This window comes from Schistocerca gregaria, chromosome 1 (assembly GCF_023897955.1).
Source record: "Schistocerca gregaria isolate iqSchGreg1 chromosome 1, iqSchGreg1.2, whole genome shotgun sequence".
NCBI classification, from domain to species: domain Eukaryota; kingdom Metazoa; phylum Arthropoda; class Insecta; order Orthoptera; family Acrididae; genus Schistocerca; species Schistocerca gregaria.
Window position 1 is genome coordinate 820,478,742 of NC_064920.1, and position 25,941 is coordinate 820,504,682.

At 43.2% G+C, this 25,941-nt stretch overlaps 1 protein-coding gene across 1 annotated transcript in view; it reads left to right on the forward strand.

Moving 5' to 3' along the window:
- LOC126271069 (E3 ubiquitin-protein ligase TRIM37-like) overlaps positions 1-25,941 on the forward strand; it is a 252,225-nt gene that overhangs the window by 203,654 nt on the left and 22,630 nt on the right. Inside the window, exons 9-11 of the mRNA XM_049974123.1 lie at positions 2,498-2,643; positions 11,160-11,403; positions 11,491-11,605. Coding sequence (XP_049830080.1) covers positions 2,498-2,643; positions 11,160-11,403; positions 11,491-11,605 — 505 coding nt within the window. The remainder of the gene's footprint in view (positions 1-2,497; positions 2,644-11,159; positions 11,404-11,490; positions 11,606-25,941) is intronic.

Sequence of the window (25,941 nt, forward strand, 5' to 3'; positions counted from 1 at the left end):
CGCTGGTCCAACTGAGGTGCCAGGTGGAAATGGCATGGCAAGCCGTTCCACAGGACTACATCCAGCATCTCTACAATCGTCTCCATGGGAGAATAGCAGCATGGATTGCTGCGAAAGGTGGATATACACTGTACTAGTGCCGACATTGTGCATGCTCTGTTGCCTGTGTCTATGTGCCTGTGGTTCTGTCAGTGTGATCATGTGATGTATCTGACCCCAGGAATGTGTCAATAAAGTTTCCCCTTCCTGGGACAATGAATTCACGATGTTCTTATTTCAATTTCCAGGAGTGTATTATAAGTATCTTTAAAGCTACATCTATGAACATTGGTATTTGACTTCTTGGTTGCAAATAAAAAGATACATGTTTCAGTGTTTTTGGAAATTGAGCCCATAAGGGTGTGAAATAGGGGATGACATTTTTTACAAAAATATTTTATTAAGAAAGCATTTTTAAACTAAATCTATGAAAATTTAAATTGGCTTCTCAATTACAAATTTTTTAAAAATGTGTTTCACATTTTTTGGAAATTCAACCCCTATGGGGGTGAAACGGAGGATGTAAGTTTTTATGCAAATAATTCATTGTGTAAGTATTTTTGAAGCAAAGTCTATGAAAATTTGTATTTTTTGTTAGAAATAAAACATGCACATGCCACTGTTTTTGGAAATTAAACTCCTAAGCAGTAAAATAGAGGGTGAAATATTTTATGAAAACATTTCACTGTGAAAGTATTTTTAAAGCTAAATCTTTGAAAATTGTTGTTTGGCTTCTCAGTTAGAGATGAAAAAATACGTTTCACTCTTTTTGGAAATTCATCCCATAAGGGGGTGAAATAGGGTCAGACTGATTCATTGACTCATTATAGCCCAGCCCAAACTGCTAAGGGTAGAAACTTGAAGGTTCAGTATGTATGTAAATTCATCCACTAAGGGGGTAAATTAAATGAGGACAGGTTTTCTGAAAATAAAGAACTACTAAAGGATTTTTAATGCTACATCTGTGACAGTTGATATTTGACTTCTCAGTTAGAAATAAAACAGTATGTGTTTCAGTGTTTCTGGTAATTCAGCCCCCAAGGGAGTGCAATAGAGGATGAACATCTTTTTAAAAAATATTTCATTACATTAAAAAAATTTTAAAGTTAAATTTATGAAAATTCGTATTTCATTTTTCAGTTAGATATAAAGAAATATCGGTTAGGGGACGAAAGTTAATATGGAAATGTCTCCACAATAGTGCATAAAGCATGATTAACAAAACCTTTGGACTTCAGCTTCCAGAAATGACCATGCTTATACATCCTTAATAAGTTTGAAAAGCTTAGAATGTGTTGCCATTTGTGTACACGTACACACACACACACACACACACACACACACACACACACACACACACACACACACACACTGTATGGTCCACAGATATTTTTTGTTTTTACTTAATCAAATATTTTTATGTTGTTCACAAATGGCTACACATTCTAAGCTTTTCAAACTTATTAAGGATGTATAAGCATGGTCATTTCTGGAAGCTGAAGTCCAAAGGTTTTGTTAATCATGCTTTATGCACTATTGTGGAGACATTTCCATATCAACTTTCGTCCCCTAAAGTTACGGATGATACAGATTCTGTAGTAGTAGTAGTAGTAGTAGTAGTATGTGTGTGTGTGTGTGTGTGTGTGTGTGTGTGGTGTGTGTGTGTGTGTGTGTGTGTGTGTACACACTACTACTACTACTACTGTAACAGAATCTGTATCATCCGAAACTTTGTGATTCTACTCATTTGCAGATTAAAACTATGTGAAATATTGTAATTGAAGTTACTATCCTCACAGATCCAGCGGCAGGAGAGACATTGTATACCAATGATTCTAGATATTTTAGCCATCTATTGTAAGTGACTTCAATTCCCAATCAAGTTCAAGTTTTCATTGGCTATAACAATAAACAAGGTTCAAATGTCAGATAGAGAAGGAGGGGGAGGGGGGCATATAGAGAGGGAAGAAGGTAATGGGCAGAGCAAGGAGGAAGTAAGAAGTGGACATAGGTAGGAGGATGAAAGAAAGGGTGGGGAGGAGGTGATGGACACAGAGGTGGAGGGAGGGAAGAAGATTGGGATGTATATTCAATTACCTAGAATTGCCAGGTAAGTTAGTATTATGTAATTTTGCTTTTATAGCCATCTGTTCCATTCGTTAATATTTGAAGCAAACTATTAACTTATTTTTATCTCACACACTACATTATGTCTGTGGCACTTAGTTTGTGTTAGGCATATGAAAACCAGTAGCTAACATTATGTTCAAAATACAGTTATTGAAAATGATTTAGTCAGCACAGGGTCATGACTCATTAACCAATGACTCAGAGAGCAAAATAACTGTGTCTTTCTCTTCTTTTTTTTTAAGTGTTTATGTGTAAATGGAATACAAATTTGCAGCTCTGTAGTAATCACATACAAATAATTTTAATTATTTACTTGCCTTCCTTTCAGAGATTGAGAATTGAAGTTTCAAGGAACAACATATCAGCTACAAGAGGTCATGATGATGCAGAAACCACAATACACAGCAAATCTACCATAACATCAAACTCTGATGGTGATAATGAACATTCAGTTGATAATGAGACAGAAAATGTGTAAGTTTTATAATTTATTTTCATTTGTTTTACATATATTGTAAATCAGTTAGCCCATACTTAATGAGATTAACAATTAGGTAGTATTCCATAATTCGAGCCACCAAAATTTCTGATAACGGTGTAGTACATACTGGAAAATCACTATTGTCTTTCTTTGACATTTCATTACAAATCGACATTCTTTAATTGTTCATAGGATATGTCACAGACAGCTCACTTCACTAAATTTCTCCATATTTCTCTCTAGTAGTACAAGCATAGATAGCATGCTGCAGAAATAGATAATACTGTGCAGTCCAAGATAATTCTCATCCAGTTAAGTTTAAATGAATCCCCCTCACAATAATATATGACTATTTTGGCCTTAAAGAAGGGAAAGGGTAAGGAAACATGTACACACTATTATCGACCAGTGTCCTAACATTCATCTGTTGCACGATTGTAAACCATATTCAAGATTCAAGATTTAACAAGACATGATAATATGTAGTATCTGTACCAATATGTAATTATCTCAAAGAAATTTGGACTAAGTATCTAATATGATATAAAGGAAGACAAATTTTCATCAAAAATGAAAATAATATCAGGAGTACTACACTGAAATTCACAGGACTATGGCTGTTCTCTGTAAATGATATTAACTGTACGAAGGGCCCAGTAACTTGTGAAGCTATGCATGTTGTTTATCAACTAACCTGTCTCTAGTACACAGTGTTTTATATGGGAATGAAAACCCTTAAACCAGTTGAGCAAATGAATGGGCACAGAAAAATTGTCCACCTTGGGCACAACAGTACCCAGTTGCTAAATAAGCTTTAAACTGACTGCTTGCTATACCATCAACTCACAATCAACTCAACTCACAGTCTTGTATTGATCATGTTCTTTAGAATCTAGATAGGAAAAATATAGTGGTAAGAGCTGTTGAAACATATCTCTCAGACCATACAGCTCTATCCATATAAATTAATACAGACCACAAAATAGTTCTGCATAGTGACCTACACACTTATAAAAGGAAGATTAATTATAACTTACTTAGGAAGGAGCTTGCTGAGAGAGAGTGAGAGTGGGATAAGGTATAGATCACAAGGTATTAATGAAAAGTGGGGCCTTTTCTATGAAATATTAAATCATAGCTTTAATCAGGCATGTCCAATAGTAAAAAAAGAACTAAAGAAATCAGATCCAACAAAGAAACTTAAAGTTCACCCAGAAATACATAATCTAAAGGAAAATATGAAGGACCTTTATGTGCTGTTTCGAGAAACAAAATTGCGGTACTTCCTAACAAAGTACAAAAGCACCAGAAAGACATACAGGGAATCCCTGAAGAGACTAAAAGCACTTCATTATGCTGAATAGATAAGAAAAACTACTAACATTAGCAAAACAGCCTGGCATATTGCAAACAAAGAATGTGAACATAGAGAAAAACCAGGCTGCAGCAACATTGCATTATAAGAAAATGGAATACTGTTGAATGAACCAAAGTCTGTATGTGACGCCTTCATTAAACATTTTAGTAAGGCATGAAGAGAAGAAAAAGATGAATCAGCCCTGAAAATAACACAGTTAAAATGAGTAATTCACTTTTCCTAAGGAGTGTAACAGAGTTTGAGGTCATGAATATAATCTCAAAATTCAAAGTAAAATCATCTAGTGGCTGGGATGACATATCACTACACTACTTGAAGAATGCAAAAATGAGTTAATAAAACCAATAACACATCTAATTAACAGTTCAATTGGCCAGGGGACCTTTCCAGAGCTTTTAAAAATCACTGAAACACAACCAGTGTATAGAAAGGGGGCTATAACAGACATAAATAGCTACCGGCCAATCTCTTTGATTTCAACACTTGGCAAGCTGCTTGAAAGAATAATTCTAGATCAAATGGAATCCTTCTTCTGTAAATACAAACTATTAAACAAAACAAAACATGGGTTTTGAAAAGGATGATCTACAATGACAGCATTAGGAACTTTTTTTTCATGAACTACTGAACAGGTTGGATGAAGGAAACAAAGTTATAGAGACTTTCCTAGTTCTGTCTAAAGCATTCAATTCTGTGAATCATGAAGTACTGTTATCCTAGTTAGAAAATTATGGGATAAGAGGAGTAGCTCTAAAATTACTAAGTTCTTATCTCCGTGATAGAAGACAGTGCACAAAACTAAATTATAAGAATGAAAGTAAGATCCAAACAGTAGAGTCAGCATACAGAACTCTCAATTGTGGAGTTCCCCAAGGAAGTATATTTGGACCATTCTTGTTTCTAGTATTATATATTACTGATATAACACAGACACAAAACTCCAAACTAGTGAACTATGCTGATGATACATATTTTATTAGCTGGGGCCGTACAGAGTGGGCAGCATTCCAAAGCATCAAAGAGAACTTTGAAATGATCACAGAATATCTAACAGTGAATAAGCTTACACTGAATAAGGACAAGACTGTAGTAATAAAGTTCTTGCTACATTTTAATAATACTCATACCCAATCACTTTCTACAGTTGAAACATCTGACAAACATAAGTTTTTAGCCACATTGATTGATGAACATCTCACTTGGAAAGAGCATATCGGCTCCACCTGTAAAAAGGTTTCTAGTAATATTTACTTACTAAAATGTCTTGCAAATATAATAGCGATCCCTCTCCTTAAACAAGTGTATTATGGGTTAATACACTCGTATCTGCAATATGGGATCGAGGTCTGGGGTGGGGCACCCACTGTCTATATGGATCGCATTTTCAGGTTTCAAAAGAGAGCACTTATGGTAATTGCTAATATAAACAAAAGCCAGTCCTGTAGGGACTATTTCAAAAATTATAAATTACTGACAGTGTACTCATTATATGTATTTAAGACCATAATGTTTGTAAAAGAGAAAGAGGAAAACAGTGTAAAGAACAGTGACACCCATAATTGCAATACTCGAGCCAAAAGTGACTATCATAGGATATGGACTAACAAGAAAGCTACAGACCACAGTCCATAAGTAACTGGGAGACAATTCTATAATAAGTTGCCAAAAAATATAAAGCAACTCCAAGGCAATCTTTTGAAGGGCAAGTTGAAGAATTTGTTAATAGAAAGATGTTTATACTCAGTAAAAGAATTCTGAGCTTCAGTACTGTTAGTTTGTTCCTTACATACTGCAGTACATTAGTGGTGGTATTGCTATAATTGGCTAATTGATGTATATAATCATTATATGTATGGAGTAATATAAACTATGCTAATGTGTTTATAATATTATTGCATGGAATGATATACAGTGTTCTACTTGATGTATATATTCATTCTTGGAATGAACACACTGCTTAGCGCAACATGCTTAGTGCACTGCCTGCTTCACAACCTGTATCATTTGAATCATCCTCTCCAGCACCAGCTTTTCTGAAGTATGCATATGGCAGTTATCCTTACATGTCCTTCGCTCCAGCAGTCCTCTTGGCCTCAGTCTCCACTAATCAACAGCATCCACACTCACCACCCAACAGTGTGTGTGTGTGTGTGTGTGTGTGTGTGTGTGTGTGTGTGTGTGTGTGTGTGTGTGTGTGTGTGTAAGAGAGAGTGAGAGAGAGAGAGAGAGAGAGAGAGAGAGAGAGAGAGAGAGAGAGAGAGAGAGAGAGAGAGAGGGTGGGGGGGGGGGGGTTGCAAAGTTTTCATTCTTTTTCATCTGCCTGTTGATGACTCAACCCTTCTAAGTGATTCACATTTGACAAGAACTTTCCTCACCATATCTATATTGTCTAGTGGCTCCCTTACAGGGGGGAAGAAATAGTATACATAAGCTTATGATGGGAGGAATTTGTGAGGAGTGATAGGTCAATTTGGAGATGAAATGTAGTAATTGGTTGTAGGGTGATGTTTGACTGCGATTTGGCTGAGTGGTTCATACAGGGTGTTTCAAAAATGACCGGTATATTTGAAACGGCAATAAAAACTAAACGAGCAGAGATAGGAATACACCGTTTGTTGCAATATGCTTGGGACAACAGTACATTTTCAGGCGGACAAACTTTTGAAATTACAGTAGTTACAATTTTCAACAACAGATGGTGCTGCAAGTGATGTGAAAGATATAGAAGACAACGCAGTCTGTGGGTACGCCATTCTGTACGTCTTCTTTCTGCTGTAAGCGTGTGCTGTTCACAACGTGCAAGTGTGCTGTGGACAACATGGTTTATTCCTTAGAACAGAGGGTTTTTCTGGTGTTGGAATTCCACCGCCTAGAACACAGTGTTGTTGCAACAAGACAAAGTTTTCAACGGAGGTTTTATGTAACCAAAGGACCGAAAAGCGATACAATAAAGGACCTGTTTGAAAAATTTCAACGGACTGGGAACGTGACGGATGAACGTGCTGGAAAGGTAGGGCGACCGCGTATGGCAACCACAGAGGGCAGTGCGCAGCTAGTGCAGCAGGTGATCCAACAGCGGCCTCGGGTTTCCGTTCGCCGTGTTGCAGCTGCGGTCCAAATGACGCCAACGTTCACGTATCGTCTCATGCGTCAGAGTTTACACCTCTATCCATACAAAATTCAAATGCGGCAACCCCTCAGCGCCGCTACCATTGCTGCATGAGAGACATTCGCTAACGATATAGTGCACAGGATTGATGACGGCGATATGCATGTGGGCAGCATTTGGTTTACTGACGAAAATTATTTTTACCTGGACGGCTTCGTCAATAAACAGAACTGGCACATATGGGGAACCGAAAAGCCCCATTTTGCAGTCCCATCGTCCCTGCATCCTCAAAAAGTACTGGTCTGGGCCGCCATTTCTTCCAAAGGAATCATGGGCCCATTTTTCAGATCCGAAACGATTACTGCATCACGCTATCTGGACATTCTTTGTGAATTTGTGGCGGTACAAACTGCCTTAGACGACACTGCGAACACCTCGTGGTTTATGCAAGATGGTGCCCGGCCACATCGCATGGCTGACGTCTTTAATTTCCTGAATGAATATTTCGATGATCGTGTGATTGCTTTTGGCTATCCGAAACATACAGGAGGCGGCATGGATTGGCCTCCCTATTCGCCAGACATGAACCCCTGTGACTTCTTTCTGTGGGGACACTTGAAAGACCAGGTGTACCGCCAGAATCCAGAAACAATTGAACAGCTGAAGCAGTACATCTCATCTGCATGTGAAGCCATTCCGCCAGACACATTGTCAAAGGTTTCAGGTAATTTCATTCAGAGACTACGCCATATTATTGCCATATATGTGGAAAATATCGTACTATAGAGTTTCCCATACCGCAGCGCCATCTGTTGTTGACAATTGTAACTACTGTAATTTCGAAAGTTTGTCTGCCTGAAAATGTACTGTTTTCCCAAGCATATTTCAACAAACGGTGTATTTCTATCACTGCTCGTTTAGTTTGTATTGCCGTTTCAAATATACTGGTCATTTTTGAAACACCCTGTATGAACCACTCAGCCAAATCGCAGTCAAACATCACCCTACAACCAATTACTACATTTCATCTCCAAATTGACCTATCACTCCTCACAAATTCCTCCCATCATAAGCTTATGTATACTATTTCTTCCCCCCTGTATGACAACAAAAAATGCTCAATTGAATACCTTGACATCACAGAATTATCCTATAGCCCTCAGCACAATTTCCTCTGGGCTTCTCATTCCCCAAACCTATACCCAATTACTCATATTCCCTTTACAACCATTTAATGCTTCCATTTGTCCATTTCATGCATCCACTTCATACTGTTTTTTTCTTTTCTGAGTGACGTCCCATCTCAAAAGCACCCCTGCCCCATCTATCAGAAAAGTATCCCTATTCCTAGCTAAAACCCTATCCCACAACCTGTTCCTTAAATGCTGTCTAAACCATGGAATCCTTCCAACAGCCTAACCATAAAAGTTTCCTTTTCTGGATCACAGCTCTCCTTTCACAGTGGCCTTCAAATTTTCAAATTTTATCAGTCTCTATCCCTCACAAACCTAGTACTGAACAAAACTGCATGGAACAAGCATCCCAGAACAACATGTGCTCCCTCTTCAAAATACTTTTACTGTGCAGTTCCCGCTACCAACACTGTATCTCCCAAATTTAAACACTTGCCCTCCAATACCTGGAAGAACAGTCGAAACACCAACTCCAAAATTACCAGATATATTGACATCCTACTTCTGCCTCAAAGGACTACTATCCAACAGCACCTATCATACCCTTAGTGAACTTCTTCATCAATCCCTCATAGCATTCAGACCCTGCCTTGCTGGACTTTTCAATTTGCCACAAACCAGCCCCTCAATATTCCACAAGACCCAGAGCTGAAGTAAACCTAAAAGACTGTTGTCAAGATAAAAAACCCTAACCCTACATACACTTCAGTCTTATTCAAAGGCTTCACATTAAGCCCCACACCCAAGTTTATGCTGGACTCATCAAGGACCTACTCTCCTCCCAATGCCTAAAGTGTAAACACTTCTTTGCCTTTAGACCCTCCATCCAAAGTCAAACTAATCGTAACACTGAACCTAGCCTTTCCCATTTCATACTACCAAAACCATGATGTCAACAACCTAACTATCCCTGGTCACCTTTCATGAATTCTTTATCTCCATTTTGGCCTCAGTGTTCTCCCCAGGTCCTTTCCCAAGAACACAGATCTCTCATCAGAACAAAGTACAGTCATTTGCAACCTCAAGATAGGGCCTCACGTAATCTTACTCCCTGCAGATAAAGGTTCACGAGTGTCATGATGAACTGTAGTGACTACTTGAAAGAAGTTTTCTGTCAACTGTCAACTGTCTGTCTCCTTCATCCTCAAGCTCAACATAACCTCCAATCCTTAGTCAACTAAGACCGTCCCAGAATCTTTCTCCTATGCACATCTCCATCCCCACCCTAATGACCCACTGACACCAGCATTCTACATTTCTCATTTGTTTTCAGATATATGCTTTATAGGTCTTTTTCCTAATTTTGGCCAGTTCTCTTTTCTGTAAGAATGTGGGACACTTTGTTTAAAAATGCTATACAACCAAAACATGGAGAAAGATACTGTATGAATTCCAAATTTAATCAATGATGAGTTGCTGTACTGAGAGCAGTTGAAAACAATGTGTGAATTGACAAGAAAAGACATTAGAAATTACGAGAATCCTGAAGTGTTTTTCAGAGACTGTACAGAGTTTTCAGAATGAAGCTTATGACATCCATGTAAAAGAAACTTTACAGTTGTATCTATTGATAGTTCTGACTAGTAGCAGTGAGATGTGGACCTTTAATACAGAAAACATCCAAAACTGAGGATTACTCAACAATCGATGGAAAGGTGTATGATGAATAATAGGAGAGTTGGGAAAAGAAACCAATGCCTTTGGAGCTCTATTAGAAAGAAGATGTAGTTGTGATCATAATGATATGGAATGGAAGTGGGCAGGACACGTAGCCAGTCAAATGAGTGGTAGATGGAAGAAAGAAGTCCTTTGTTTGATTCCGAAAGATAAGAAAAGACCAAAGTAATGATATAATTTGAGGTTTATAGATGACTGTAGAAAACTTACAGGAGCACCACAGATGTGACTAACTGAAGAAATGTTGCATGTTAAAGTCTAGAAGGGGCTCTTATCAAGCATGGTATGTTAAATGCCTAGTGATGAAGGTGATAATGACAATTACAGTGATGGTTAATATTACAGAGCAACATGTAATGGCATAAACATGTGAAGTCAGTAGTAGTGAAGGTAAATGGAAGCAACAGTTTATTGGGAGGACTTTGGGAAAGATCATTGCTGCTGTAAAGGTATCCATGTACAAGGCACTAATGCCACTGTTTCAAGAATACTGCTCTAGTGTTGAGCATTCACACACACACACACACACACACACACACACACACACACACACACACACACACCTTTTGTTCCACAGATCTACAGTGAGGAAATCCTCAATGATTTAGAGAACATGCATAAAACAAGAATACATAATACATTTTCCCAAAAAAAGGAGAGATATGCTAATGTTGTAATTATGTGTTCCATTGGTCAGATTCATGATAAACACTGTTATGTGTAAAGTGACAACTGAACAATCATAGAATACTAATTTAAAAAGAAAAGGAAAATGTGAAAAAAATTATATTGCAACAGGTTACTTTGTAAATGAATAATTATTTGTGTTAAAGAATTCCTCTATGTAGGAGGAGTTGTTAATGTGAAATTCTTTAATCTACATTTGAAAACACTTTTGCTATGTGTCAGACCTTTTATTCCTGCATGATGTACTCGTGCAGGCTCCAAAAATGTCTCAAAATACAATTTGAAAACCACTAGACACAACAAATCATTGTAAATGAACTGAAATGACCATTAACTTGCTTATTCTTATGAATGTAAATTTCTTCATGAGGAGCTAAATCCAGAAAGAAATGTTATGTTGTGATTCATATGATTTAAATGCAACATTTATTGTCAGTACATGTCACTGTCTGGATTGTTTTGTAGAAACAATGATAACGATCAAAACAGACTGCCAGAAGAAAGTAATAAACTGCCTAAGGGGAACCATTTAAATGAAGTCAGCACCACTGGAAACAGTTCAACTATGCCAAAGCTGTCAGTTTTCAAAATGACAGATTCAGTTCCAATCACTTTGAGAAACTGTGATGAATTTCTGTCATTGGATTTGCCTGTGAACTTGATAAGCATGACAGAGAGAGTGTCCAGTAACAGCAGCACAGATTCAGAGGTAATTTCTCATTACTAAAGTTATTATAATTGTGTGTATCAATATAATATAATAAACTAAACTGAAAGTGTGAAATTTGATTATTAGGAGCTGAGTGACAATGATGGATTTAGTGATATTAGTGACCACATCAGTGCACATGCTGGAAGACCAGAAGGCAATATCAACAATGAAAATGATATAGATGATGAAACCATGTCAGGTACCATTATTAATTATTTATCCATATTCGATGAGTCAGTTTTCTGTTCAAAAGAACCATGCCTCATAACTAAATATGCTTTCCTTTTTTATCTTTCTGAAAGACACAATGACATGCCAAAATATTATGACCACCTGCTTAATGGTGTGTCTGTCCACCATTGGTATGCAATACCTCAGAAATTCTGCTTGCATGGGTTCGACAAGTCCTGGGTCGGTTTTGGGAGGTGTGTGACACCAGATGTCAATGTGTAAGTGGTGCAGTTCTTGTAAATTATGGGCTTATTGTTTACAGCCCCAGAGCTGCTGCCAAATAGTGACTCAGATGTTCTCCATCAGGTTTAGATCAAATAAAAATTTAGTGGCCAAGGGATCAATATGAATTCACTGTCATGCCCCCCAAACCACTGCAGCGTGATTCTGGCCTTGTGATATGGACGGTTATCCTGCTGAGAGAAATCATTGCCATCAGGGAAAACATCAAGCATGAAGGGATGCAAATGGTTTGCAATAGTGCTCAGTTAGTCCACAGCTGTCCCAATGCCTACAATTACTACCAAAGGCGCCATGGATGTCCAGGAGAGTTCCAGCCCCTACCAGCTTGTGTCATTGGTGCAGTGCATGTTTCAAGCAGATTTTCATCTGGATGGCAGTGTATCCAGACATAACCATCAATCTAATGTAACAAGAAAGACAATGCATCCAACCAGGTGACATGTTTCTGTTGATCCACAGTCCAATCTACTGGTCCCATGCTCACTGCAATAGTAACTAATGATGTTAGGTCAACATCAGGACACATAGGGGTCAGATGCTCCTGTAGCTCAGCAGTGTGCAATGAATGTGTGCTCAACACTTGTGCCTGCATCAGTATCATACTGTCACCATATTTGCCACAGATCACTGCCTATCCTGTTTTACCCACTGGCATCGTACAAGTCTCTGACCTCTGTGATCTGTGATGAGGCATGGACATCCAACACCTTGTAGCTTATTCTTGGTTTCACCATCCATCAATGACATAGATGCTTGTGACAGCAGCACACAAACATGTGACCAGCATTGTCATTTCACAGGTGCTCATTTCCAGGTATAGCAATCTGCCTTTGTTGGTCATTTATGTCAATGAACTTCCCATTTGCAGCCGTTATTATTGCCAGGATGATACCACATTCATCTCTGCTCCACTTGTTTACTTTTCTTACTGTCATGTGCCCTCAGTGCCACTAGGTGAAATTCAAACTTGCAGTGGGCAGTGGCCATAATGTTTTGGCTCATAACGTTTTGTATTTTGGTATTATATCCACACCCTGTAATCTTTAACATGTTTTCAGTAACCTTATGCACACATCCATACATATTATAAACAGGCAACAATTACTGTGGGTTTAAAAACCACGCACCTAGCAGAGGGTTGGGGGTGAGAAAGCAGGATAGCCTACAGCATCTGAATTCTCAGACTTTATTGATCCAGTATTTGAGAATAAGAGCACTTAATGACTTGCAACAAACTCTACAATAATTTCATACCTTTATGGAATTTTTTCTCACTGACAACCCCTACAAAATTATGAAAGGAAAATGATTATCACTTATTTCTTTTCTGCTGCTCATACTATGAAAGTACCACTTGAGGCATGACATTGTAATTTATCACTTCTTTACTACTAACTGTACTAATTATATCATTGAGCGATACACAGTTCGGGAGATATGACGCCATAAACAATGAGATGCATAAAGAACTGTCACATTATGTAAGGCATTTAAATTTATTCTTTGCTAGTAACTCAATTAATAATAAATTGCACAGGTAGTATCACATATGCTGCTGAATGTACCTACAATATTATGTCATTGTATGACACACAATTCAGGAGATATGATGTCATGAACAGTGAGATGTGTGAAAAACTGCTGCATCATGCATGTCATTGATACTAATTCCATTTTCAACACATTCTGCAGACAATATGGACATATGCTGCTGAATGTATGTACAAAATTATATCATTGTACAACACACAGTTCAGCAGCTCTGACATCATAAATACTAAGCACAAGCCCTTATGAACTTTGAGGGCTGATGGTTGACATACATGCCTTTTTTGTTTGCTTGTTAAGGAACATAATGTCTAAACCATCATTTATAAGTTTGTTCATAGCCTTCAACTCATCATGGCTAACCCTACCTATTTGGTTATCTTGTTTCTAATACATCAATGAGCCTTATTAGTTGTTAGTTAGATATGAAGTTCTGGGTCCAGCATTAACAACAAAATATCTGAGTTCGCTTTGAAGAAGTTATATGATGCAATGCTGTGGAAGAGATATTTGTCTTATTTTTATTTAAAAACAATACGGAAAGGATAGACTGCTACTCACCACAGAGAGGCAGGTGTTGAGGGCCAGATGGGCAGAATTAAAAAATAAAAAATTAAATTAAATTAAAAAAACTGAGTATTTAAGTTTTGAGGCAAAGTCCTTCTTCCAAAGTAGAAAACACACACACACACACACACACACACACACACACACACACACACACACACACACACACACATTCAAAACCCATCAACTGACACGCGCGCAACCACTTCCTCCGGGCATTAAGGCCCAACTGTGTCTGATGTGAACAGCAGTCTAGATGGAATGGGTAGAGGGGGGGGGGGGGGGGGCACTGAGGTGGAAAGAGAGAGATCATATGGTAGGGGTGGGGGGAGACATTCCCTTTTGTGGGCATGCAGCAAGACATGATGGGGACAGGATAGGGCTGCTCTAGGTGCAACATTGGGAGGCTATGCTGAGGGGGCGGGGGGGGGGGGGGGGCAGGAGGGAGGTTGGAGGTGGAAAGTGGAAAGGGAGAGGAGGGAAGATTGTAGAGAAGGGGAGATGACTACGTGGGTACATTGGCTGGATCAAATCAAAGGAAGATATAGTACTAGAGTAGGACCAGGGAAGGAGATAGGTAGGCAGAGATTGAGCCCAGGGAGGTTATGGGAATGAACAATATGTTGAAGGGAAATTCAGAACATCTGTTGTTGGGGGTAACAATCCATATGGCACAAGCTGTGAAGCAGTCATTGAAGTGAAGCACATCGTGTTGGGTGGAATATTCAGCAACTGAATGGCTCAGCTGTCTCTTGGCCACAGTTTCACAGTGGTCACTCATGCGGACAGACAGCCTGTTATTTGTCATGACCATGCAGAATGTGGCACCATCATTTGAGCTTGCTTGGTAGAGCACATTACAGCTTTGACAGGTAGCTCTATCTTGGATGGAGTAGGAAACCTGTGACAGGACTGGGGTAGATGGTAGTGAGAGGATGTATGGGGCTGGTCTTGCATCTGGGTGTACTGCAGGGATATGAGCCATGAGATACGGGGTTGGAAGCAGGAATGGAGTAGGGACATACCAAGAATAAGTCGTTGAAGTCCTCTGTAGAAAAGTTGAGTCATGCTGTCTCTACAGCATAGGTTGGATGAGGTGAGGAGTAGACTACCATAATGGGAAATGTCAGCAGGATATTTCTATTTTCAGGACACAACATGAGAAGACAGTTAAAACACCGGCGGAAGATGTGATTCAGTTGCTCCAGTCCAGGTACTGAGTCATGAGAGGAGTGCTCCTTTCGTGGGTGGCCAGTGGTTATGGCAGTGGGGGTAGGGGGAGGGAGGGCGAGGTAGGCGACTGACACATGACACGGGAGATCTGTTACTGGACAAACTAGGAAGGGTAAGTTTGGTCTATGATGGCCTCATTGAGACCCTTGGCACATTTGGAGAGGGACTGCTTGTCACTATAGATGCAACAACCAAGGGTGGCTAGGCTGTATGGAAGGGACTTCTTGGTATGGGTGGTAACTGTGGAAGCTGAGCCATTGTTATTGGCTGCTAGGTTTGATGCAGATGGAGGTGTTACATAGCCATCCTTGAGGTGGATGTTGACATCAAGAAAGGAGGATTGTTGGACTCAGGACAAGCCAGTGAAGCAAATGGGGGAGAACGTGTTGAAGCTCTGGAGGGATGTGGGAATGAGGATAATGTGATCTCACCCTCATTCTTCAATAAATCTAAACTGGGTGAGGGGTTTAGCATTCTGAGCAGTCAGGAATGATTCCTCTAGATAGCACTTGAGAGGGTTGGCCTAGGGTGGCTCCATGAGGGTACCCGGACTTGTTTGTAGGTAATGCTTTCAAAGGAGTAGGAATTGTGGGTGAGGATATAGTTGATTATTGTGACCAGGAGGGAGGTTGGAGGTTTGAAGTCAGTTGGACATTGGACAGGTAGTGTTAAATAGTTGCTATACCATGGGCTTTGGGTATGTTAGTGCAGAGGGAGGTGACATTGACAGTGATGGACAGGGCACTGTGTGGTTAGAGGAACAGGAACTGTGATGAGTCAGTAGAGAAAATGATTTTTGTCTTTTACATAGAAGGATAAGTTATGGAAAATAGGGTCAAGTGTTCGTCCATGAGAGCAGAGCACCTCTCAATGGGGTACAGTAATCAGCCCTAGTTGGGTTATCCTGTGTGGTTTGGTTTACGAACTTTAGGAAGCATGTAGAACATAGGAGTGCAGGGATTAGTGGGGTGAGAAAAGAGTTAGGTGCAGGGCAGAGGTCCTGGAATAGACCTAAGAACTTGAGGAGGGGCTGGAGATCCTGCTGGATTTCTGAAATGGAACCACTGTGGAAGGGCTCATAAGTGAACATACACTCCTGGAAATTGAAATAAGGACACCGTGAATTCATTGTCCCAGGAAGGGGAAGCTTTATTGACACATTCCTGGGGTCAGATACATCACATGATCACACTGACAGAACCACAGGCACATAGACACAGGCAACAGAGCATGCACAATGTCGGCACTAGTACAGTGTATATCCACCTTTCGCAGCAATGCAGGCTGCTATTCTCCCATGGAGACGATCGTAGAGATGCTGGATGTAGTCCTGTGGAACGGCTTGCCATGCCATTTCCACCTGGTGCATCAGTTGGACCAGCATTCGTGCTGGACGTGCAGACCGCGTGAGTCGACACTTCATCCAGTCCCAAACATGCTCAATGGGGGACAGATCCGGAGATCTTGCTGGCCAGGGTAGTTGACTTACACCTTCTAGAGCATGTTAGGTGGCACGGGATACATGCGGACGTGCATTGTCCTGTTGGAACAGCAAGTTCCCTTGCCGGTCTAGGAATGGTAGAACGATGGGTTCAATGATGGTTTGGATGTACCGTACACTATTCAGTGTCCCCTCGACGATCACCGGAGGTGTACGGCCAGTGTAGGAGATCGCCTTCCACACCATGATGCCGGGTGTTGGCCCTGTGTGCCTTGGTCGTATGCAGTCCTGATTGTGGCACTCACCTGCACGGCGCCAAACACGCATACGACCATCATTGGCACCAAGGCAGAAGCGACTCTCATCGCTGAAGACGACACGTCTCCATTCGTCCCTCCATTCACGCCTGTCGCAACACCACTGGAGGCGGGCTGCACGATGTTGGGGCGTGAGTGGAAGACGGCCTAACGGTGTGCGGGACCGTAGCCCAGCTTCATGGAGACGGTTGCGAATGGTCCTCGCCGATACCCCAGGAGCAACAGTGTCCCTAATTTGCTGGGAAGTGGCGGAGCGGTCCCCTACGGCACTGCGTAGGATCCTACAGTCTTGGCGCGCATCCGTGCGTCGCTGCGGCCCGGTCCCAGGTTGACGGGCACGTGCACCTTCCGCCGTCCACTGGTAACAACATCAATGTACTGTGGAGACCTCACGCCGCACGTGTTGAGCAATTCGGCCTCCCGCATGCCCACTATATGCCCTCGCTCAAAGTCCGTCAACTGCACATATGGTTCACGTCCACGCTGTCGCGGCATGCTACCAGTGTTAAAGACTGCGATGGAGCTCCGTATGCCACGGCAAACTGGCTGACACTGACGGCGGCGGTGCACAAATGCTGCGCAGCTAGCGCCATTCGACGGCCAACACCGCGGTTCCTGGTGTGTCCGCTGTGCCGTATGTGTGATCATTGCTTGTACAGCCCTCTCGCAGTGTCCGGAGCAAGTATGGTGGGTCTGACACACCGGTGTCAATGTGTTCTTTTTTCCATTTCGAGGAGTGTATCTGACTGAAGGTAAGTCCAGCATTTCATAACGGCAGAGCTGGAGTCTTTTGTCAGCTGATAGGATTATGGAATCAAGATAAGATTATATGTGAGGGTGACACTTTCTGCAAACGTAAGGTTGGTCTTCATGTTGAGGGATTTTAGGAATGGTGGTAAGGCAAGGTTCGAGATTAGGAAAGTTTATCTGTATTTGGTTGGTTGGTTGGTTGATTGGGATTGAAGGGACCAAACATCATGGTCATCAGTCCCTCGTTGCAAATGTGGTCCATCCAGACAGTTTCACATCTCAGAAAAGTCAGAATGATAAAAGGTAAAAGGCTAAAAAACGTAAAAGTGCAGTCGTGTTGTCAATGGTAAAAACAAAATGAGGGAAGTCAGCAAGAGAGTAACCCCTAGGCTCTTCTAGGGGCAGGAAATATCCCACCTCTGATGCAGTAGAGGCAAGACCACCTGCTATTTAAAAGTGTTCTACCGCTAGAATGTAGAAGTGAGAAGTGCGTATTGGAAAAGGAGACTGACCAATTCTAAAAAGTGATAAAACAGAGTAAAAGGGAAAGAAAAGAGGATCTTGACCAGGGAGGGGAGTCAGGAATCTCCAAACACAGCTTACAGTGGGAGACGCCCCAACCCTCACCACCCTGCCCAAATACCAGAGTGAGATTTAAAACCTTAAAACTGAGAATAAAAACCACTTTCATGGAGGAAACTGAGAACCAGTTTGATCGTTTGGGAATCGTCAGCCAACATTAAAAGTAAAGTGCCGGGAAGTCTGTACTTAGTACATAGTGCGAAAACAAGGGGAAATTCTACCAAAATGTGGACTACTGACTGGAAGGCTCCACAACCACAAAGTAGGGGTGGCTCAATATGCAAAACAAAACCATGGGTCAGCCTGGTATGGCTGATATGAAGACAACATATTGAGGCCTTTTAGGAGAGGTGGAAGGAAGAACGCCACAGGTCAGGTGTCAGCTTGATCACACGAAGTTTATTAGACAAAGAGTTAGCCTCCCAAGAGTTGGCCCATGATTGTGTGAAGTGGGATTTGATGTGAAGCCGTAAATCCACTGCAGGAGAGGTTACTGTCGTGGTTGGCAGGAGAGCCAACACCGTGTTACTAGAGGAGGCTGAAAGGCACGCATTTTAGCTCACGAGGGTTGGCATAAGGTCTGGAACAGGACAAGGAAATTAGACTTCAGAAAACGGACGTAGTTGGTGGAATACTTAACTTTAATCTATTAATGGTGAATGTCGCTCTTGACATTACATGATTTACAATATCAATAGAAACTGATAATGGCGCCTTGCTAAGATGCAAAAAATAACGTAGCTGAAGACTACGCCAACTATCGTCTCGGCAAATGAGAGCGCACTTTGTCAGTAAACCATTGCTAGCAAAGTCGGTTGTAACACTGGGGCGAGTGCTAGGAAGTCTCTCTAGACGTGCCGTGTGGCAGCACTCAGTCTGCAATCATTGACAGTGGCGACACGCGGGTCCGACGTATACTACCGGACCAAGGCCGATTTAAAGGCTACCACCTAGCAAGTGTGGTGTCTGGCGGTGACACCACATTCCTCCCCCGCAAATCAGCGTACGGTTGTGGCATAAGGCTTCCGCCCGCCATGGGGAGGACCGCATGTTGACATATGTGACGAGGTGGGGGGCCTAGCAACAGGTGAGGCTGTGCCACCCGCACCCTGCCATTCGGACCGCGGGGAGCTAGGAAACGCCTGAAAACCTGCTCCAGGGTGCACGCAAACATGCGGTGTATGCACCCGTACAGAGACAGGAGTGGCCGAAGGGTGGACCTATATCGGGCCGGGGCACCCGATGGGCAAAGACGACATATGGTCCGGAGCGGGCAAGAGTTTCATGTCGGAGGGCAACTGGTCACGGGAAGCGATCGGCAGCGTGTGACCCAGGGAGGCACCCATCGGTTGCAGTGAGGCATCCACTGTGACGTCGCCCCTGGGAGAACAGGCGGCGGCGGCGCGTCGCCATGGGGCGAAATGGAAGACAGTGCCAGTAACACCTGGGGCTGAAGCGAGTCTGTAGATGGGTCCCCAGGGTGCTGACCAGACGGCACCGCCACTGAAAGCAGACGGCGAGCAGCAGATCCCGTGCGACGACAGAGGCGCAGCTGTTTGAGATGCCGACGCACCTCACTAGAGGCCCCCAAAACCAGATACATAGCGCTGCCAAGGCAGTGAAGAATGCGCCCTTTGAGCCAACGCTGTGAACCTTGATAGTGGCGATAGTAGACAACATCGCCTGGAGCAAAAGCAGGTGTCGGCCGCTGCACAGGAACCTGATGCAGCGGATGTAGTATAGACATCAAGGTTCGATGATGACGACCGTGGAGCAACTCAGCTGGCAAGCAACCATCTCAGGGCTGAGAGCGATATGGACAAAAAGAGCAATAACGCATCCTCCCGAGATTGCGACTCTTTCAACTTCAACATCTGCGACTTAAAAGTCCTGACCAATCGTTCAGCGGCACCGTTTGACTGTGGCGAAAACGGCGCGGATGTCAGATGTAGAATACCATTGGCCTTGCAGAATGACTGAAATTCTGCGGGCATGAATTGTGGGCCATTGTCGAAAACAATAGTTTGTGGAAGACCTTCAATGCAAAAGATAGTGGATAACACTTGGATGGTGGCAGATGACGTCATGGAAGATATCCGGACAACAAAAGGAAAATTACTGAATGAATCTACCACAACCAACCATCGAGCATTCCAGAATGGACCAGCAAAATCTATGTGTAAGCGTTGCCAATGGGAAGTGGCTTTTGACCATAGAAAGAATTTCCGCAGTGGTGCTGATTGTTGTTCGGCAAACACCATGCAAGAAGAGCACATATTCATAATCGAACCAAGTGCAGTGCTGATGAGCGAGTTGTTTCGTTCTCACTATACCCCAATGTCCTTGGTGGAGAAGCTGTAAGACAGAGGACTGATCATTACCAGAATGCAATAGCAAAACACCACATCGTACAAAAAGTCTCTCCTTGTGAGCAAAAAACCGGCGAACAAACGGGTCCCCAATCCATGATTTTGGCAAGGTCCATTGAATAGCAACAAAACGCAGAACGGTAGCAAGGACAGGGTCGGCAGCTGTGGCTGTACCTACACGAAAAAAATCAATCTGAAATGATTTGACCACGTCATCGGTTTCTGCATCAATGAACATGCAAGCAATTTCGGAGCAATCGAATGCCCTATCCTCAGCAACAGGCAAGCGGGACAACGCATCGTCGTTTCCGTGCTTAGCAGTGGACCGATACAAGATATCGTAGCGGTACTGTGGGAGGGAAATAGATCAGCGAATGAATTTCTGCGCTGTACGTGGAGGTACAGGCTTGGTCTGATGAAAAAGTGATGTCAAAGGTTTGTGGTCTGTGATTATGGCAAAGTGAATACCATACAAGAAATCATGAAACTTTGTAACACCAAATACGAGAGCCAATTCTTCTTTCTCAATCTGTGAATAATTTCTTTGAGCAGACGAGAGCAATTTGGAAGCAAAGGCAATAGGGCGATCGTGCGATCCATCTTTGTGCGTAAGCACAGAACTGATCCCGAAATCCGATGCATCTACCATCAACAAGAAGGGCTTCTGGGGATCAAATGGCATAAGGCAAGTATTGGAAAGCAACGCTGATTTCAACTGGCAAAAGGTGCATTCGCATTCCGTCATCCAGACAAATGGAACACCCTTAAGGCGTAAGCAATGAAGCGGAGCTGAAATGGAACAGGCATGCGGAACATAGCGGTTATAATACGTAATTTTTCCCAGCACACTCTGTAGCTGCTTCAAAGTCTGCGGCGAAGGCAAGTCTTGGATGGCACAGAGGTGCATTGGACTGGGACGTATGCCTTGGGCATTGAGTACATGTCCCATGTATGGCAAGTCCCGAGCAAAAAACACACATTTGTCCTTCCGCAAGTGAAGACCATTTTGTCCCAAGACCTGAAATAATGTTCTGAGATTGGCCAAATGTTGTTCTTCCATCTTTCTGGAGATCACAATATTGTCCAGATAATTAGCTGCAGTAAGGACCGACGCACAAACAGTTTGTAGATATTGCTGAAACAATGCAGGGGCGGATGCACACCCGAATGGAAGTCGTTTGAATCGATACAAACCAAGATGCGTGTTAACCACCAAAACGTGCTGGGATTCTTCGTCCACCGGTATTTGCAAGTACGCATCTGCTAGGTCCCACTTCGAAAAATATTTACCCAGACACAGTTTGTCAAAAAGATTTTCCGGGCAGGGTAAAGGAAAAGTTGCAACCACCAGTTGTGGATTCACTGTGGCCTTGAAGTCCACACAAAGTCTCAATTTTCCAGAAGGTCTTGGCAAAATTACTAAGGATGATGCCCAGAGAGAAGCCTGCACACGTTCAATTACACCTTGTGATTCAAAATCGTGTAATGTTTTTGTGACCTCATCACGCAATGCGTGGGGAGCATTGCGCTCACTTAAAAATTTCGGTTGCACGTTTACTTTCAGTTCCAACTGTGCTTTATAGTTCTTAACGCAACTGAGGCCCGGTGCAAAAATGTCTGCAAATTCTTCACATAGACGAGAAACAATGTCTGAAGGCACCGTCTGGTTCACTGATAGGACCTGATTTACTATAGACAAGTTAAACAACTGAAATAAATCAAAAACTAAACAAGTTCACTGCAGAAGAAGAATGAAGGACGTAAAATGACACAAGTTTTGTTTGTCCTTTGTATGTTGCAAGAAGGCTGCACTGTCCTAACACAGGGATGTCTTGACTGGAATAACTACACTCCTGGAAATGGAAAAAAGATCACATTGACACCGGTGTGTCAGACCCACCATACTTGCTCCGGACACTGCGAGAGGGCTGTACAAGCAATGATCACACGCATGGCACAGCGGACACACCAGGAACCGCGGTGTTGGCCGTCGAATGGCGCTAGCTGCGCAGCATTTGTGCACCGCCGCCGTCAGTGTCAGCCAGTTTGCCGTGGCATACGGAGCTCCATCGCAGTCCTTAACACTGGTAGCATGCCGCGACAGCGTGGACGTGAACCGTATGTGCAGTTGACGGACTTTGAGCGAGGGCATATAGTGGGCATGCGGGAGGCCGGGTGGACGTACTGCCGAATTGCTCAACACGTGCGGCGTGAGGTCTCCACAGTACATTGATGTTGTCGCCAGTGGTCGGCGGAAGGTGCACGTGCCTGTCGACCTGGGACCGGACCGCAGCGACGCACGGATGCACGCCAAGACCGTAGGATCCTACGCAGTGCCGTAGGGGACCACACCGCCACTTCCCAGCAAATTAGGGACACTGTTGCTCCTGGGGTATCGGCGAGGACCATTCGCAACCGTCTCCATGAAGCTGGGCTACGGTCCCGCACACCGTTAGGCCATCTTCCGCTCACGCCCCAACATCGTGCAGCCCGCCTCCAGTGGTGTCGCGACAGGCGTGAATGGAGGGACGAATGGAGACGTGTCGTCTTCAGCGATGAGAGTCGCTTCTGCCTTGGTGCCAATGATGGTCGTATGCGTGTTTGGCGCCGTGCAGGTGAGTGCCACAATCAGGACTGCATACGACCAAGGCACACAGGGCCAACACCCGGCATCATGGTGTGGGGAGCGATCTCCTACACTGGCCGTACACCTCTGGTGATCGTCGAGGGGACACTGAATAGTGCACGGTACATCCAAACCATCATCGAACCCATCGTTCTACCATTCTTAGACCGGCAAGGGAACTTGCTGTTCCAACAGGACAATGCACGTCCGCATGTATCCCGTGCCACCCAACGTGCTCTAGAAGGTGTAAGTCAACTACCCTGGCCAGCAAGATCTCCGGATCTGTCCCCCATTGAGCATGTTTGGGACTGGATGAAGCGTCGTCTCATGCGGTCTGCACGTCCAGCACGAACGCTGGTCCAACTGAGGCGCCAGGTGGAAATGGCATGGCAAGCCGTTCCACAGGACTACATCCAGCATCTCTACAATCGTCTCCATGGGAGAATAGCAGCCTGCATTGCTGCGAAAGGTGGATATACACTGTACTAGTGCCGACATTGTGCATGCTCTGTTGCCTGTGTCTATGTGCCTGTGGTTCTGTCAGTGTGATCATGTGATGTATCTGACCCCAGGAATGTGTCAATAAAGTTTCCCCTTCCTGGGACAATGAATTCAAGGTGTTCTTATTTCAATTTCCAGGAGTGTAGTTAACTTAACATTTGCAGCTCGCTAGGGAGGTGTGCCCAGCAGTTTGTAGGTGTCTTGATTGATCAGTGAAACTGCAGTTCCGGTATCGAGCTGGAATGGTATCACTTTGCCATTAATGTCCAAGTCCACAAAAAGTTTATTGTCCTGCTGACGACAATAGCGACTGTCTTGCGCAACATGAACTGACACTGGTACATAATCACTTGTGACTTGACGGGAGTTCCGGCGATGTTGACGCACACTATTTTTGGGACGAACACAGGCACTGTTAGAGAGTGTGGCACTGCGCGGAGTGGAATGAACTACATGAATTTCCATGGGCAAAGTTTCACGAGCCTGAGTATCCTTGGTTCGATTCCAATTCCGGCGTGAAGCAAAGGGCCTGAAACGGTTTTGAGCTTCTGATCTGAGCTTGTTCTGGCAAACACTCTGAACATGTCCTTTTTTATTACAATAAAAGAAAATAGCTTGGCGTGACGGACAATTCTCACACGAATGTTTAGTAGCACACCGCAGGCATGATTTGATCACTGCATTTGCTTGCTAGCATGGCACACGTGGCTGAGAGCCTGGCGGCACCGGCGCGGCCAGGTGAGGGGGCTGTTTACTGCTCCGTGGAGCTTGCCTAGTGGGCCGGTTAACCTGACACACTGCTGGTGAAGTTTCAAATGATTCCTGAGCAAAGTCAAGTGTGTGCTGCTGATCCAATATGTCCATCACTTGTTGAAGGGAGGGATTTATTAGTTTCAAAATCTGTTCCCTTATACGAACATCAGAAACATTCTGTGCAATTGCATCATGTACCATAGTATCTGAATAAGGGAGTCCACATTGACACTAAAAAGCACAATCCCTAGTAAGGCCTTGCAAGGTTGCAACCCACTCCCGATTACCTGACCTGCCGTACATTTTGTACGAAAGAAGGTATACCTTTTCGCAACTACATCGACTGATTTCTTGAAATATGCATCTAATGCAGACAAAATTTCTTCGTAGGAATGAGTTGCTACATCACGTCGGGGAAATAATTTGACTATCACACGGTATGTTTGTACCCCGATGGATGAAAGGAGAAAAGGCTGGCGCTCGTTACCTTGAATTCTGTAGGCGGCAAGATGGAATCCAAATTGGCGTGACCACTCCGTCCAGCTTTCCAGTGCAGCATCAAAAGGTCAAAAAGTTGGTGCAACAGCGTGTTGTGGCTGTGTTAGCGGTGACGCGGCTGCTGCCGCATCATTCTCCATCGCCCGTTGACCCTGGACGAGCTGTCCAAGAGCATCCAGTAAGGCCTGCGTCTACTGATTCTGTAAGCGATAAAATTCGGACAGTACATCTGGAGATCATGGTGAAGCCATTACACAAGTAATATCGATAAGAACCCGGTTTTGCCTTGTCGCCAATGTTGTGGTTGGCAGGAGAGCCAACACCGTTTTACTAGAGGAGGCCGAAAGGCACGCGTTTTAGCTCACGCAGGCTGGCGTGAGGTCTGGAACAGGACAAGGAAATTAGACTACAGAAAAACGGACGTAGCTGGTGGAATACTTAACTTTAATCCATTAATGGTGAATGTCGCTCTTGACATTACATGATTTACAATATCAATAGCAACTGATAATGGTGCCTTGTTAGGACGCAGAAAATAACATAGCTGAAGGCTACGCCAACTATCATCTCAGCAAATGAGAGCATATTTTGTCAGTGAACCATCGCTAGCAAAGTTGATTGTACCACTGGGGCGAGTGCTAGGAAGTCTCTCTAGACCTGCCGCGTGGCAGCACTTGGTCTGCAATTATTGATAGTGGCGACATGCGGGTCCGAAGTATACTACCGGACCGCAGCCGATTTAAAGGCTATCACCTAGCAAGTGTGGTGTCTGGCGGTGACTCAACAGTTACAGAGAAGGGGGGGGGGGGGGAGGTAAGTGACTGCTTTTCCAGCCAAATAGTCAGCAAGCTCATTACCTGGGATACCCACATGGCC